This window comes from Erigeron canadensis, chromosome 3 (assembly GCF_010389155.1).
Source record: "Erigeron canadensis isolate Cc75 chromosome 3, C_canadensis_v1, whole genome shotgun sequence".
Lineage (NCBI taxonomy): Eukaryota > Viridiplantae > Streptophyta > Magnoliopsida > Asterales > Asteraceae > Erigeron > Erigeron canadensis.
In genome coordinates, this window is record NC_057763.1 from 27,618,915 (window position 1) to 27,636,244 (window position 17,330).

Below are 17,330 nucleotides of genomic sequence, written 5' to 3' on the forward strand. Positions count from 1 at the left end.
TAGACCATGCATCCCAAGCCTGCATGCTTAAGAAATATACTTCACAGAATCACAGGTAAGAGTATATTAAACATTATAGTATATATGTAACAAAAATGCGAGTCAATGTATTCATATATATGCTAACAATGCAAATTTTTTACTCTAGTGTTCTTTGATTATAAAGGTAACAACAATAGTATATCCAACGACAATGTCTGCGCGGATTGCTTCAGATATTGAGATGAAAGATGCAGATGCCAAGAGTACTATATCGTCTTCAAAGCACCAAGACGATGGAATGCCATATGTTCACAAGGTGGGGAAGCCCCCGAAGCAAGATTTATTAAAAGAAATAAAAACTGGCCTCAAAGAAACGTTTTTTTCAGATGACCCGTTTAAGCCTTTCAAAAACCAGCCCAGGAAGAAAAAACTTGTCCTTGGGTTACAAGCCCTTTTCCCCATACTCAAATGGGGTCAAGAGTATAGTTTTTATAAGTTCAAAGGCGATTTCATGGCCGGATGTAGCATTGCAAGTCTTTGTATTCCACAGGTACATAAGTGAAAATTAACAAATTTTATACATTAGTAATGGTATATGTAAATAATGAGAACTTTTTCTTTTTCTTCAGGATATTGCTTATGCGAAACTAGCATATTTGGAACCTCAGTATGGACTGTGTAAGTGACATTACAATTGCATCATGCAAATGCTTTTTTTTGTTCTCATGATATTAACGAGTATAAGTTGGCTTGCAGACTCGAGCTTTGTCCCGCCTATTATATATGCTCTCATGGGTAGCTCGAGAGATATTGCAATTGGAGCCGTGGCAGTGGTATCTCTTTTGCTTGGAACTATGGTTCGAAGTGAGTTTGATCCAGTGAAACAAAAACATGAATATATGCGTCTTATGTTCACTGCAACATTCTTTGCCGGAGTCACTCAAGCTGCACTTGGGTTTTTCAGGTATGCATAAAGTACTCTCTTTACTTCTTTGGTAGATGTGGCAAGATGGGTATAAACAAGTTTGAGGAAACTTGGCCCAAACCTATATGATAACTTCGTTCGTGTTTATTTTGATTGCAGATTAGGCTTTCTAATCGACTTTTTGTCTCATGCCGCTATTGTTGGGTTCATGGCGGGAGCTGCTGTTTCTATCTCGTTTCAGCAACTCAAAGCGTTGCTTGGCATCAAAAAATTCACAAAAAAGACTGATGTTATCTCTGTCATGCGTTCTGTGATTCACTCGGCGCATCATGGAGTGAGTCACTGATACTAAATATTTCAATAAAATACATATCGTGCCTTGTTAACCTTGTGTAGACATAACAGAATTCCATATACATATAACCTCTGTTGTTCTATAAAATGTAAGATAAAAAGTAAGAAAATTGTGTACTAACGAATTCAATTTGTTTCTTTAGTGGAACTATCAAACCATACTGATAGGAGTTTCCTTCTTAATCTTCCTTTTGGTTGCAAAGTACATTGTAAGACCATTCTTCCCCTTCTTCGAATTCTCTAAATTACATTTTTGAAAAATACTCACTTTTTCAGATTTGATCAGGGCAAGAAGAACAAGAAGCTATTTTGGGTTCCAGCAATAGCTCCATTACTTTCCATCATTCTGGCGACATTTTTTGTTTTTATCACTCATGCAGAACGCGACGGGGTCCAAGTTGTAAGTTTAATGTGTCTGTTAGATCATGAGCAACATGTATCGTATTTTGGTTACTGAAACTGCTCAATGAACATTTCCAGATAAATCATATCAAGAAAGGAATCAATTCTCCATCAGCACAAGAAATATACTTCAGTGGGCCATATGTTGTCAAAGGTCTCAAAATCGGGGCTGTTGCGGGCTTACTCGGACTAATGGTATATATTGGTTGCTTTTATGTTGATACTTTTGAGCTATACGCCTACAGTCCTATACATACATACATAAGTTATATATATTTATATTGGTATAAAAAACAGGAAGCTATAGCAATTGGGAGAACATTTGCTGGATTGAAAGGCTATCAGCTAGATGGAAACAAAGAAATGGTAGCACTAGGCTCCATGAACATCGTTGGTTCGTTAACCAGCTGTTATGTCGCGACAGGTATAGTTAATTGAGTTGGTATTTTGACATTTTATCCAACCCAGTTATACGTGGTCTCCCATGATAAACATACATTTGTACGCCTTGCAGGGTCATTTTCTCGATCAGCCCTCAATTGCATGACAGGATGTCATACCATGGTGTCCAATATCGTGATGGCTATAATCGTGATGCTAACTCTCTTGTTCATCACTCCTTTGTTTAAGTACACCCCAAATGCTATATTAGGATCGATCGTTATATCAGCTGTCCTTGGTCTCATTGACATTGACGCGATGGTCCTGTTATGGAAGGTTGATAAGTTTGATTTCATAGCATGTATGGGTGCCTTTTTTGGTGTGGTTTTCGGCTCAGTTGAGATAGGCCTTCTTGTTGCGGTAAATAACATCATACACCTAAAATCTTTCTTCAGTATAAGGTTAAATTGCACACAAAAAAAACCCCCAACTTTGGGCATTTAAAGATTTGGTGATCTAAATTTTGAAATAGGAATTGACAAAGTTTGTTATATTATAGAAAAACTAATGTTGCTTGCATATATAGGTTGCCATATCTTTAGGCAAAATTCTTCTACAAGTAACAAGACCTCGGACTGCGCTGCTTGGGAAGATCCCGAGGACGAGCGTTTACAGGAATGTGGATCAGTATCCAGGAGCAGAAAGGGTCCCCGGTGTGTTGATAATTAGAGTGGATTCGGCTATCTACTTCTCAAATTCCAACTACATCAAAGAGAGGTAAAAAAACTCTTTTCGGATTTCCAGGATTCCTATATTTTCCACTTTGATCATGGATAAATTCGATTATCATTTCTGTAGGATATTGAGGTGGCTAACAGACGAGGAAGAACAGTTTAAAGACGAACCAAGAGTGGAATATCTGATAGTCGATATGTCACGTAAGGGACACTCTTATAATATAGTCCATATTGGATATGTAGTAAAAGTAACATAATATGTTGCATTTTCACGATGCAGCTGTTACTGATATTGATACCAGTGGCATTCATGCCTTGGAAGAACTGCTCAGTAGTCTCCAAAAGAAAGATATTCAGCTAATTTTATCAAATCCAGGACAAACTGTACTCGACAAGCTACATGCATCTAAATTTGCAGATCATATTGGCGAAGATAAGATCTTCCTAACCGTTGCTGATGCAATTCTAACGTTCGCCCCCAAATTTGAACAAGCATAAAACATGTTTCGTTTAGCTTGTTACGTGTATAACTTGTGAATAAAAAATAACATGTATAATTTGTGAATAAGTATGAAATGTATAGAATCTGGGATAGGGGGTATATGCTGTAAGCTGTAAGATAACTAAGCACCCATCAACCTTCTGTATGCATACGTAACCTAATTGTAAAAGTTTTTTTATGTACTAATCGACTATCAAAGCGTCGCCATGTAAAAAGCTTATCATGCACTCTGGAGGTTCACTTTTGCTTGACAATATTACGGTCACACATCCATCTCTACCATAAACCATTGTTAAATCACACAAGAAAGTCGTATACTAATAAAATGGCCGTAGCACATCAAAGATTCAAGATACATTAATACGATAGCAATCTCCTAATAGAAGACATATTTAGCACATCTAAGTACTACATACGTGTGCATAATCCCACAGCTTCACCTTTCAAAAAATTTATCACTTTCAACCACTATGCTCAGTAGGAATAGAAATAAACAGATAATAGCATACTGAGAAAAACAGAGACATATGACATAGCTAGCCCATTTGAACCAGAATTTTGGGAAGCCGGTGTAGGAGCAGCAGCCATTGATGGTCCAAATGCCATTCCTGGAGCCATGCCCATCGCCATTGGTGATTGAACTGCAATATTACAAACGATATATGGAATCAAAAACACAAGTTAAACCATATATATCAAAATGGTACAAAAAATACCAGAAATCAAATTTGACCGTTTTCCTATTCAAGGTCTCTTGCATTGTTTTATTCAAGGGAAGTGATTCATACACCACAATCATTATTTTTAAAATGTCAAACAATTTGTTATACAAAACTGAACGGTGTGATACATGAACGAATTAATTTTTTGTGGTGTGCGAATCATCACGAAACCTTTATTAAGAAAACTAGACAACTACTGTAATCAAGTCTATGTACAACTATCAATATACATAATGGAGAAGTCATTTTAACATTATTGTTTTGTTTTATAACCAACAAAACAATCATGAATAACAACTAGCCCCGTATGCCTGACCTGAAGTTTTCACCAAAAAAAAATTCAGAGCAATGTACAACTTTAAAGAGAAAAAGGACAAGTCAACATAGCATTAGAAAATCATGCTATGTAGTTTGGTGAAACATTTACTCAAAGTAGATACATTCAACTTCCCTGAACCCAAGCAGTAGAAGTTGTACCTAATGTAGTAAAACATGTACCCAAGGACAACATCTAGACACACAGGACATACAATACTAGAACTAGAAAGAGAGTCAGGACAACTGTCAGGCAACCACCTACAACCCCAAATTCATTCCCATTGAAGAAAAAAAAGGAAAGCCATGAGGATTGACCTCTTGATAAAGGCGTGACTTTGAAGGTCCCGGTTCATACTCGGACATTACTAACTCGTAACGAATAACGACTAGTATTAGCCGTTTAAAAATTTAATCCTAATAGATCAATTATGATTAATACAACAAATTCTTTTACCAAACATTTAAAAATGAGAGATCTTTGTATACAAGTGTCCAACATGAAAAGCATGTGGTGCAACAACATAAATTTAAAAAAAATTATTATTTTCTAGAAAAGGGTGCTTAGCTTAAATCATTATTATTTTTTTATATATTTTTCAATAAACCATCAACCCCCAAAACTTAATATATTAATCCAATCACCCCCAAGTGAAAAAAAAATCATAAAATTAAATAAAATCACAATAACTTTTGCAAATAAGAACAAACAAAACATAAAGCATCACTGAATCCAACCCCCAAAATATATTTTTATCATGATATTTATTTATTTAATACAATAAGAAAAAGGTCCTTGGAAAAATATGCATTACTTTTAGAATAATAATGATATCTTAAAAAAAAAAAAAAAAAAATTTAGCAAGAAAATGCAACAAGATGTTACATATTATGATATTTTTTACTAATCTCACAAATGAAAAACAAAATAATTAAGATAAATTAGTAAAAAGTTAGATATAAATCAGATCTATACATACCAGGAGCAGTACCAGTCCCAAGACTCACTGTAATCACACAAATAATAAAAACTTATTATTACAACTTAAAAAAAAAAAAGAAAATATATATATATATATATATATATATATATATATATATATATATATATATATACATAAATGAAATAATATATATAGAAATGCAAATTAAAAAAAAAGCAGACATACTTCCACAGTTAGAAACAGATGGAGCTTTAACTTTACAAGCAGAAGGCAAAGACATGGCTTTGGTAACATTCAGCTGAATACCCAATTGAGCACTGTTTTTAAAAGCTTCACACAAACACTCTGCATCTGTTTTCAACACAGATTTCAACCCTGAACAACATGTTCCTTCTGGTTTCACAACAGTACTTCCTGCTGTCACAAATGACAGACAGTCAGCCATGTTTAGTATCACTGTTGAACAGTCTGCTGCCGGCGCCGGAGCTCCGCTGTGGTGGGCTGACTGGATTAATGCGGCGGAGAACATTATGGTTATTATTGTTATTACGAGGTTGTTGTTGGTTTGTGCCATTTTTGACGGAAAAACAGTTTTTTTTTTTTTTTTTTTTTTTGTGTGTGTGTGTGTTTGTGGAAAAAAGAAAAAGAGATGGTTTTTCAGGGTTTTTGGAATGAGAGAGTGAAAGGGTTGATAATAAGGTGAAGGATATCTTTCATTTTTAGGATTTGTGTTATGGTGATATGGCTTATTTAGTCCTTGTACTATTGGTTTTTGTTCCATTTTTTGTTAGATCAAATTAGGAATGAAACTTTCTTTTATTTTATCGAAGGAATGAATTTAGTTAGGGATAACTGATAAGAATATCCTCAAAACCACGATTAACATGTCTAAGTAATCCGACGTTTTGAAAGTGATCACAAAAAAGTATCCAAATTTGTCATAAAAATACCATATTTAAACTATGTACGTATATGATACAAAGGTTTATCGTTCATAATTAATTAACTTTTATAAAAAAAAAACATAAAAAATCTAATCCTTTTTTAAAATAACTTGCCCAGTTATCTAAAGATGAACTCAATTTAAATCATGGTTAGGTTTTGTTTCTTGAGAAAATCAAGTTTGTTCGTTTTGTTTTTGTATTTGTCAATTAGTAGCTTGTACTACTCTTCGTCTATGAATTCCTTTATTCACGGCACATTTCCACTAATAACTTTTCTCTACTTACAAGTATATATAGTACATAGTTTTAGCATTTAAGATTTAGTGTGAGTGCATTTTCTTGGAATTTTCTTACGTTTCATAGTCAAAAGAACGAGTTTGGGAAAGTCTAAAACATAGATGTTTATTACGAGTACTATTTTCGATCAGGAAAGATAATTCGTACAAAAATAAAAGAGCAAATTAACGATTCTTGTAATTTACTCTTTAACTTGAGGTTTAGTTCTAGTGAAAAACAACTTAAAACAACTACTAAAACTTGAATTTCAAACTCTTCATTATCTCTTGGTTGAATAGCCTTTGTTCAGCTCATGTTAACATTGGTTTTCTAATATCTAAGGTAACTTCATAAGATCGGTAATAATAATTTATATCATTTTTGCCGATATGATATATTTAACTTGTTTTACTTTCTAACGATGCTCTAATTACTACGCAATTTGAGAGGTTATTTGTCAACTTAGGATGTACCGTGAATAATGGATGCATTGGACTTTTTACAGTATCAATTTAAACTTATATCACGAAACAGTTATGACTCAAGGAAAGTCCATTCTCTTAATATGACTTATTTGATTGGAAAATCTCCGTTCTTAACTTGTTAAGTTTTTCATTTATTATATTTTAAGAAAATACGAGTAATAATTTATTTTTGTGATTATTTTAAGGAAAATGCTATACAAAACTCTTATGGCTTCACTTAACGTGCATAAAAAGATTATACATTTTTATATTAAAAGTTCACCCCTGAATTTTATGGTAAGTATACAACTAATTAATGCACGTTAACGAAAGCCCTTAAGGCTTCATTTAACAAAACCCTTATTTTAAAGTCAAAGTCACGTAATTTTATCTATTTCCTCCCATTTTAGCAAGGATGAGAATTTTTTCGTGTTCATTTTAAATATGACAGATCATGTTATAACTCACAAGTTTGGTAAGTATTGAAATGTTATTTAAAGTTAAGAGGTCGAGCTATGATCCACTTAACCTTATTCAGTTATTCCCACTATGATCTATTATGTCAACATAAGACAATTTCAGTTCTCTTAACATATACCAAATCAAACAGTGACTACTAAAATTCTATCCATCCGATACATTAACCAGTATTAGTGAGTAATGGCCCTTATCTAGTACACAAAAGATACAACTCATAAAATAAACCGAAAGTTTCCTAAATTTAAAAGCAGAAAGTGATTAGGATATACTTATTTAACCCAAGATAGAATTAACAAGATATTTTGCTAATTAGTTTGAAATATTTAGTTTGAAATATTTAATTACTCAGTATAATTTATATCAAGATTTTTTCTAAATATAGAAACTGTAGTTAAAGTGCATAATGCAATTTTCTGTTTATTCGTAAAATTTAGGGAATGAACTTTTAATATGAAAGACACAATTTTTTTTATTCACATTTTCGATGTCTCTTAAAATTTTATTTAGCATTTTCATATAATTGTAGTTTGTTTTGGCTTCCAAATATAAAAATACTTTTTAAACTTTTCTCATTATGATAATCGAAGAATCGTGTCTAAATATCCAAAATGTAAACATCATGTTATGTTTAGTTTTTTTTCTAGAAACAAAATATTTACTTTTTGAATCGTTTTCAATTCATCATATAAAAATGAGTGTCACGTAGGATAAACTATATTATTTTAACAGAATTTGTATTATTGCAAATTGATTCTCACATGTATGTCCATCTTTAAGTTTAAAACCATAACTTGTAAATAAAATTTCATGTGCATCTGTCAGTTCAATCTAAAACATATCAATGATGAGTTGGTGATTCTTCTTAAAACTTGAGTAGTGGAATACGAAGAAGCTACTCGTATTTAGTAAATCTTGGTGGACCAAAAGAGTCACAATGGCATACAAGGTGCAAAAATGGTACATATATGAACGATATATAAAGTGGGAAAGTGTGTTTTGTGGAGGTTTTGGGAAGAGTGCGCCATGTGCGCATGATAGTGAGTTGCACAAATGTAAAAGGAATGAAGGAAGGGAGGAAGGGTTACGTGTACGCTTGTGATACAATCCATGTTTAAGGACTCTCTCTAGCTCTTTGCCACCGACTTCTACGTACACCCTTCTTCGGTTTCAAAATTGAAAATAAATGTTTTCTAGTGTTGTTATTTAATGATTTTTGTAATTTGTTTAATAGTTATAAGAAAATAATATTATTTTGTTATATTAATATGTTACAATATTACATCTATAAAAAAGATACTTCATATAAAGAAGATATCAATTCCTTGAATCTTTTAACCGTATAATATAAGTTTTGATACATACAATTATGTATTCTCTTAAGTTGTTGCTAGCAAAAGTGCAAAACACAAATCATAATGTGCATTTATTAGTTAATTTGCCGAACAAGTTAATAGCTCCATTGTAGACTTGTAGTAGTAGGGCCGTTATTGACCATCTAGCTAAGTTATTGAATGAGAAGATAATCAATTTTTTAAGAAAAAAAAAAAAGGTATTGTAGAATAACATGTCGATACACCCAAAAATGCGACCATATGACATGTTTACATGATTCATGAAATGGGTTAATTGTTTACTTTGACAATACACGGTCTACTGCCGATAGTTAACGTGGCGTTCATAGTACGTAGATGACTAGATTCCAAACTATGGACTTATAGGGCTTAACTTTTATTTTCTTCTGAAAAATAATTACAGAAGATTTTACTTTCTTTTTGTAATAAGTTCAAACTCCGTATTATTTATTGAAGGAGATGAAAGAAATATATATGTATATATTTATATTTATTTCTTATTTTCTTTTCATACCACCGTAAGTCCGTAATAAAGTACTTTTATTTGAATGATCCCTTAAAAACGGCAAGAATTGGGCTAGTTTTCGAATAACTTTTGATGGAAGTATTGCCGTATTGGAGGTTCACTCTTTTTGGGGGGTAAACACGAAGTAAACTAGTAAAGTATAGATCAAAAGAGTAAAGTATATATATATTTACCCCCACACCAAAATAATATACAAGAAGTATCTTTTTCTATGGTTTCACTAACTATACAAGATGTAATTTTTATTATTTAGAAAAATATGCCATTTCATATCACATTCATATAAAAAGAATTAATTATGTGGAATAAAAATAACAACTTACAAGATACTTGCATATTTGCATATAACTTAAATATTACTTTTTAAAATACAAGATAAAAACAAAATAACTTTATTTTAAATCATAATTTACTACCTAGCTATTAAAACATTAAGTTCTAAAATCGTAAGTTAAACTTTTAAATAATTTTTAAACGACAACTGTTAACATCGTTATCGTATGGAAATAGCTTTCAAAAGACAATAGCATCATAATTCTTGAGTCGCTTTCGCTTACATTGCTCTCTTACTGATATATATATAGCTACTATAAAAAGTGGTGAAAGAGATTGTAAAAGATCCTCAAAATTGTTAGAAAGTCAAAGAAACTCATGAAAACTATATATTTGCCTCTCGTAGCTCTACTCTATATATTGTTAGACTAGTATATAATTAGATATATAGACTTATGTAACTTATGAATGATCACATATCTTGCTATCCGGCCTCGTGCTCATGTTAGATGAAGTGTCTACAATTACAATATACATATATGTAACATCTAGAAATTAAAAGAAAATCCATATATTGTGACATAAACAAAGACTAAAAATCATACTAATTTGGTAACTTTGATTGTATAGTGTAAGGTGTAATTTGGTTTAGCGTTTGTACTGATATATTTACCATCTTGCAAGCGTTATTAATTATATATTCCGTTTTTACTTTTTAAAAACAAGTTGCGGGAATTCGAAAATGCTTGTGATTGGTGTTCACCTACTCCTCGGATACTTTGGGTCTTTTATTCCATGGCTACGCGGCGCATGATCGAATTGGGTCCCTATGAATATGATCCCGATCTCACTTTAGTCAATTCGTGACCAAGACATACACAACCAATCATCATGAGATTCCCTCTAATAAAACTTATATATTTTGATTTTGAATATTTCTGTTCATGTTTTAAACCCCTAATCATCTCGTTAGTTGAGTAAGATCGGTTTTAAACTTTTGTTTTAAAAAGTTCTTGTGTGGACAATAATGATTTGGCAACGGTTCACTTGTTGAATCCGGTAATTTAATTTAAATAAGGTTAGTTGTGAGTACAACATTTGATCATTGGCCTAGATATATGCATCAAAAAAGAATCCTCATTATTTTTATTTTATTATATTATTATTATTATATTATTATTATTATTATTATTATTATTATTAGTTATTATTATTATTATTATTATTATTATTATTATTATATTATGTATTTGTATTGTTATTAGTGTTTTGTTGTAATGCTAATGAATTACAATTAATTTTATTCCTAACGATGCTACATCTTTGATTTCATAGAGTAACCGACTTGATTATGTGATTTTCAAAACAAACCAATATATACCATATTGTAATTATATTATATTTATATATATATATATATATACTAAAAAGTATAACTAAAAGTACAAGTGATCCAACACAAGGTACAACCACCCCAAAGCATACATAAAACAAAAACAATTAATAGGTTTAACGATCGTTAAGTATACTCATAAAAGATACAACAAATCAGGTCCTTTTTTTAACGTCTGTCAACTTTCATATTTAAATTACAACTCCTTAAACATTACGTACAACCCATCTAAAGCAAATATATTGCAAAAAAAGTGTTTTTCTTTGTTATTTTTACCACGTAACTTTTACTTTTTAAACTTTCGTCACGGAAACGTTGTTTCTTACTTTTCTCCGTTTTACTTTTTGCCACATAACTTTTGAGTTTTTAAATTTTGTCACGAAAGCTTTGTTTTAAAGTTTTTGTTCTTTTCTTTTGTTTTTTTCACATAACTTTTAATTGGTTTTTAAACTTTTTCCTCAAAACTTTCATCTTTGCTACTTCTTTTTACATAACTTCGAGTTTTTTAACTTTATCAACCAAAGTTTCATTTTCTTTGGTTTTTAACGTATAACCGGTTTTCTTAACTTTTGCTACAAAACTTTTAATTTTTTTTGTATTTTTTTCACTGTAACTTTCATTTTTTAAAGTCTCGCTCCGAAAGTTTTCTTTTTGTTCTTCTTTTCACCACACAGATTTTGGTTTTAAACTTTTGTTACCAAAGTTTCATTTTCTTTACTTTTTATTACAACCTTTATTTTTTTAACTTTTGGCACAAATATTTAGTTTTCAGCTTAATGATTTTTAACTTTTATCACGAGATTTTTTTTTTCTCCCGGAGCACCGTCCGGGTAATTTTGTTTTTCGGCTTAATGTTTTTGTAACTTTTATCACCAGAGTTATATTTTTCTCCCGGGGCAACGCCCGGGTAGAAATACTAGTATATACTATACAAGGTTTTTTACCCGCACGATGTGCGGTTGTTAATTTAAATTTTATTAAAGTTTTAATATTATCAATTAAGTTTTGTATATTTAGCATACTATTATATGGAGTAATATTTATGTTTATTTTTCTAAAAGTACATGAATAAAAAGTAAAATACTTATTGCATAATTAACATATAATGATACGAAATTTTAGTGAGAATATGTTAGGTTACAAAATTCTTAAAATTCAGTTAAACAACCCAATTTATAAAGATCAACTATTAGTTTACGATAAACATATAAATTGACATGGTAGTTTCGATCAATATTTGTTTGGCACGGTCAAAAACCAAAATAAACGTATATACCAACATGGTTGTTTTTTATCGCTTTGCCTTTTGATTGACACAGTGAAAGCCAAAGACATGTCGAGCTAAAATGAAGAGATGACAATGAAGCATTATTTAGTCTTTGATTTTAGATGACAATGATTAAATAGTTAGTTAATTATATTAGAGATTTGATTTAATTATTTATGAATATCATACTTAATTTTTTTTATCTAATTATATATCCAATAGATTAAACCTTTCAAATAACAAATGATATGAAAGATTTACATATTATATCTTATGCACTATTGATAGATATAAAGTTAGTTAAGGTGTAATGAAAGTTAAGACTATAACATCCCATTATTTTTGTAAATCTATATGTATCACCGCACTCATTCAAATAAAATATATATTAATAAAAAATACATCATTTGAAAACAAAATTTGTAGAGTAACATTTAAGAAGTAAGCAAAATCACTTTTTAAAAACTTTTAAAAGCAACAATCACCTATGAAGGCACTTATAGAACTATGGTAAAACTATTAGAAGATAATAATATATTGAAAACAATAGCAAATAAAATATTATTATTATTATTATTATTATTTATAAACATATTATGGGAAACAAATATGTGGATGTCATGTAAGAAAAATCTTATTATTATTATTATTATTATTATTATTATTATTATTATTATTATTATTTTATTATTTATAAACATATTGTGGGAAACAAATATGGGATGCCATGTAAGAAAAATCATACGTGTTAATGTTTAAAAATAGGTTTAGGTTGATATGGATGTCTTTAAAATTTCAGAATAATTATTGTTTTATAATGTTTATAGATATGAAATTTTTGGTTGATATATACGAAAATAATAAGGAAATATTTTCCCTGTGAGGAAGAGAATGCATGTGTCATTGGAATCTTAAATTTCTAAACACTTCAGTACTTCACTACAAACAATAAGTTCCGATCCCCTTGTCATTCCGCCTACTCGCCTAGACAAAAAGAAAAAAAAAAGTTCCACTTGTCATTCCTGGCATAATTCCACCTCTTAAAATACATATATTTCACCTACCCTTTTGTACGTGGAAATATATCATTAGGTTCAGTGGGATTTTCTATCTCAAAGGCTACTAGTGTCTTGTGGTCAGCTTATTAATTAATATTATACCTACATATTATATTATGAAACAGCTAAAAATATAATATCAGGATGCAAGTATATCTCACATAATCATGATTCATGAGCAATTGTTTGTATGGTAAATTACTAAATTGGGTACATCTATTGTTAACTAGTAAATCGTCGTTTTAAAAAAGTTTGCTTTTATGGTAAATACTAGCTTATTACGCAATAAAGTGTTACGGTTGATAATTACTTGTACAAAGATGTTAGATGCATTTAAGGAAGTGCCATATAGTAGTAATGACTAATGACCTTTGTTTGTGTGAACAAAAAGGTGAGTTAAAGATGAAAACATGTTCATGATGGTGTCAAATGGACCGTGGGAGGTTACATGATTCCATATGTTTTAATTGAGCGTGGTCACTAAAAGTAGAAACAAATCACCCAAACTTTCGGTGGATTAATATTTTTTCTAAATCACAACAAAATGTAACTTTTTTATTAATCATTGTTATGTTATTGTTATGCTGTTTCTTCTTTGTAACAGAAAGAAATTCGTGTAGAAATTTCAATTCAGTACTGCGTACTTACAAGTTACAAAAATAGTTTGCTTTGATCACAACAAGAGAGAAATAGTGGCACATAATACTTTTTCTCACTTAATTCAAAATAGATTAATCCTAATTCTAATATTAATGATATAACTGGCCTAAAAATTCAATTGATCAATCAAATTCTCTAATCTAATTTATCGAGAAAAATGATTTTGCTTGAATAATAAACCGCAAGAACCAAACAAACTACAATCAGCATTGATTTAACATTAATAGACATATCGATCATAATATAATAGAGTTTTGTTAATGACAGCCCTTAGGGCTGTCAGTATTAGTTAATTTGATGCATTAAAATTTGTACTTTGTCTTGCGAAAATTTAGGGGGCGGTTATTGATATATAAAGTACCACTTTTTATGCATGTAATAAGCTCTTGATGACAACCCTTAGAACTGTCATTATCATTTTCCATATTAATATATATCCCCTGTAGAATTTCCCACCTTTCTATTTTTGTTTATATCATAAAATAATTGTGTACCAATTCAAATAAACACAGTAACTATTTACGAGTACTTCTTTATCTATATAATGACCTTAATTAGTTATCGTTATTATAATTTTCAAGTTAGACATTCTCTAAATACGAGAAGGGAGAAAAGGATGAGAGAAAACATATAAACATGATTTAGTTGGGGAAAGTTAAGCTTATAGAAATTTAATTGTAAAATATTTGTAAGAATAGAATTACTGTATCAAAACAAATAATGTTAGGTTGATAAATATTTTAATAAAATAATTTTTACAAACATATTTAACATGTGAAGTGATCCAATCAAGTAAAGTGAACTAGAATACATAAACATAATATGTTTTTGGTAAAAGGTATGTTTATAAAAATTTATTTATAAAAAATTTGTAAACTTAAAATTACTCTTATCATTAGCTAGAAGAAAAGATAACTTAAGTTGTTCGTCCAAAATCACACTCACACTCACACAGGCACAGCGCATAAACCGATCATGACTCATGACTCATGAGTGTAGCTTGTTGTTGAGGTTGCCATCCCTCCTAACCCACAAGGCCCAACTAAAGTTTAAGAGATTTTCAAAGCCCAATATATGAAACCAACCAATCCTCGCCTTCTAGGCTTCCATAATCCTATTCGAATGAATAATATCGTGTTGCATCTAGAGGTGCACAAAAAAACCGGTTAACCGAACCGATTCAAAAGTTAATCTATAATCGTAACCGGTTAGTAACCGATACAGTACAAACCGATTATAGGTTAGAAAAAATCGCTGGTTAGTAATCGATTTGCACTTTCAAAACCAAAAACCGATTCCTAATCGGTTAACCGATAATCGGTTTTTATTTTTAGTTTTAACCGGTTAATTGATTAATTATATATAATTGGGATTGTTTTCTATTTTATACCTACCACTCACCACTTACTGGGTGATATATATATACATCGAGATATAAAAAGAAAAATGAAGTCACATACATCTGGAAAGAAAGAAAAAAACATCGGAGACCGGAGAAAGAAAACCCCCAATCATATATATATATACATCGATATATGTGACGGCCATGAGGAATAGATGATGATGAAGAGAAATGGTGTTATCAGTGGTGTTTGTCGGTAGATCCGGACGGAACAACTTGTTTTATGTTGAAAAAGAAAACCCATTTTGGCTTATATATTATTGATAGTGGGCGGTTAAAAAAATAACCAATTAGGTTAACCGGTATCGGTTAACCGGTTATTATTAACCGAAACCGATTACACCGGTTATAGTTTTTTAAAACCCAAACCGGTTATTAACCGGTACCGGTTAACCGTAATCGGTTTTTTTTTTTTTAAATAACCGGAATCGGTTACTAAAAAAAATAACCGAAACCGGTTAACTGGTATTTGCACCTCTAGTTGCATCTAATGATTCTAATCTAACAACACTTTTCCACAATGATTGAAAAATATATTATAGTATCATTGTTAGTTCAATCGGTCATAAAATCTCTCTGTCTCTCAAATTTCCTATAAATTATTAACAAAGTAAACAGAAGATGGACGTGATATAATCATAACAATTATTATCACGAGGACGTTTGATCCACTGATCCAGAAAGTGGTGGTGCATCCACTGGAATTGTGCCTTATCATCTTAAATACTCGATACTTGATGAGTTGATGTTTGCAGGTCACTGAAAAACTGGCAGCGTTGAAGGCTCTAGATGAACATATGACTGAGCCCGGGGGGAGTGAATTTTAAGTTTCAAAGGGTGATTTGGTTCCATCATATTGAAAGTTTAAAATCAAAATGAAGGAACATAGTAGAGGTATGAACCAGAAATATTACAAAACATTATCAAGGAAATGGGACAGATTTACATGTTGAGTGCATATGACATCATTTTCATCAGAAACTAGGCATGGCCTGTTGGTTTTTGGTGATGGAAATGAATCGTTTGAGGTTGCAGTTACATGAGGAGGTATGTAGGTACCGGTGTAGTGTGGTGGTGGTTTGATAACAGTTGGTAGTGGTGTGGCAGAAGCAAGTGATGGTGCAGATGCAGAGATAGTTGGAGCAGTTGGCACAGTCCCTTTGACCAACTCGTTATCTTTAGGTTCTAATCCGTCGAGGTAAATAGATGTGATAGGATCTGCTAGACTTGACCGGACCTGAATAGAGGATGTTCCATGCCTATGAGCATGTATTGCTGCAATATTTTTCAACAATACCATCGTCAACTTTAATTCGTCTTCAATCCTTGCCCATGTAACAGCCTCTGAATCCTCTTTTTCTTCACTTTTCCGGGTGTTAACCATCTCGGAATTTCTCGGCATCGGAACCAAATGATAGAATCCATAAATCGAAAGTAACAGTGGATAAATATAACAACTAAGTCGGCCCGATTCGAGAGGGGCAACTCTCCGATTACAAGATAGGTAACCCAATTCGAGATGGGTAATTCTCCTAAAACAAACAAAGTTTGCTAATTGTAAATAACTAGACTTAGAAAACTAGAGCAGAAAATGAGATATTTAAATATAAAGAAGAGTAGTTACCAATCCTAAAAGATAGAACACTTATCTTAATCTTGGAAGTTTAACCCCTAAACTTTTGCTCCTGATTGGCTGGGCTATAAACTGCACATTTTTCCTTTTCCCATCTTCTTTTTGCTGCCTAAACTGGATAGTCTAGCAGACCAGCCAACAGCTGGGTCCAATGACCCAATAGGGTCTGTATCAGATTGGTTCTCTTAATTTGCTATATCGGTTTGTGGATGTTTGTTTGTAATTGGTTTGTGTATTTAGCATTTCTCATAGTTTTTAAATTTTTTCTAAAAAATATTACTAAACTTGTTATGATCGAACGAAAAATATCTAGATGGCAAGATACAATTACAATCTAC

At 31.2% G+C, this 17,330-nt stretch overlaps 2 protein-coding genes across 2 annotated transcripts; one reads left to right on the plus strand and one right to left on the minus strand.

The window, feature by feature from the left end:
• Positions 1 to 168: 168 nt before the first annotated feature.
• On the plus strand, positions 169 to 3,279 carry LOC122593231 (sulfate transporter 1.3-like). The gene is made up of 12 exons (XM_043765613.1): positions 169 to 532; positions 612 to 660; positions 739 to 946; positions 1,067 to 1,241; positions 1,405 to 1,470; positions 1,548 to 1,661; positions 1,742 to 1,858; positions 1,961 to 2,087; positions 2,178 to 2,464; positions 2,631 to 2,821; positions 2,903 to 2,982; positions 3,062 to 3,279. Exons 1-12 carry the CDS (start codon positions 194 to 196, stop codon positions 3,277 to 3,279), a joined length of 1,971 nt encoding a protein of 656 aa, XP_043621548.1. The 5' UTR covers positions 169 to 193.
• A 296-nt stretch (positions 3,280 to 3,575) lies between these two features.
• On the minus strand, positions 3,576 to 5,892 carry LOC122592719 (non-specific lipid transfer protein GPI-anchored 31-like). The gene is made up of 3 exons (XM_043765009.1): positions 5,490 to 5,892; positions 5,301 to 5,327; positions 3,576 to 3,924 (listed from the first exon to the last, which is right to left on the minus strand). Exons 1-3 carry the CDS (start codon positions 5,836 to 5,838, stop codon positions 3,758 to 3,760), a joined length of 543 nt encoding a protein of 180 aa, XP_043620944.1. The 5' UTR covers positions 5,839 to 5,892; the 3' UTR covers positions 3,576 to 3,757.
• Positions 5,893 to 17,330: the final 11,438 nt, after the last annotated feature.

What these genes read in the sequence shown, in the direction of transcription:
- LOC122593231 (XM_043765613.1), top strand. Translation starts at nt 194, where the DNA reads ATGTCTGCGCGGATTGCTTCAGATATTGAGATGAAAGATGCAGATGCC. An exon ending in TTCACTCGGCGCATCATGGA is followed by an intron (nt 1,242 to 1,404) that starts GTGAGTCACTGA and finishes TTGTTTCTTTAG; the next exon opens with TGGAACTATCAAACCATACT. An exon ending in CAGCTGTTATGTCGCGACAG is followed by an intron (nt 2,088 to 2,177) that starts GTATAGTTAATT and finishes TACGCCTTGCAG; the next exon opens with GGTCATTTTCTCGATCAGCC.
- LOC122592719 (XM_043765009.1), bottom strand. Translation starts at nt 5,838, where the DNA reads ATGGCACAAACCAACAACAACCTCGTAATAACAATAATAACCATAATG. An exon ending in ATCTGTTTCTAACTGTGGAA is followed by an intron (nt 5,328 to 5,489) that starts GTATGTCTGCTT and finishes GTGTGATTACAG; the next exon opens with TGAGTCTTGGGACTGGTACT. An exon ending in TGGGACTGGTACTGCTCCTG is followed by an intron (nt 3,925 to 5,300) that starts GTATGTATAGAT and finishes GTAATATTGCAG; the next exon opens with TTCAATCACCAATGGCGATG.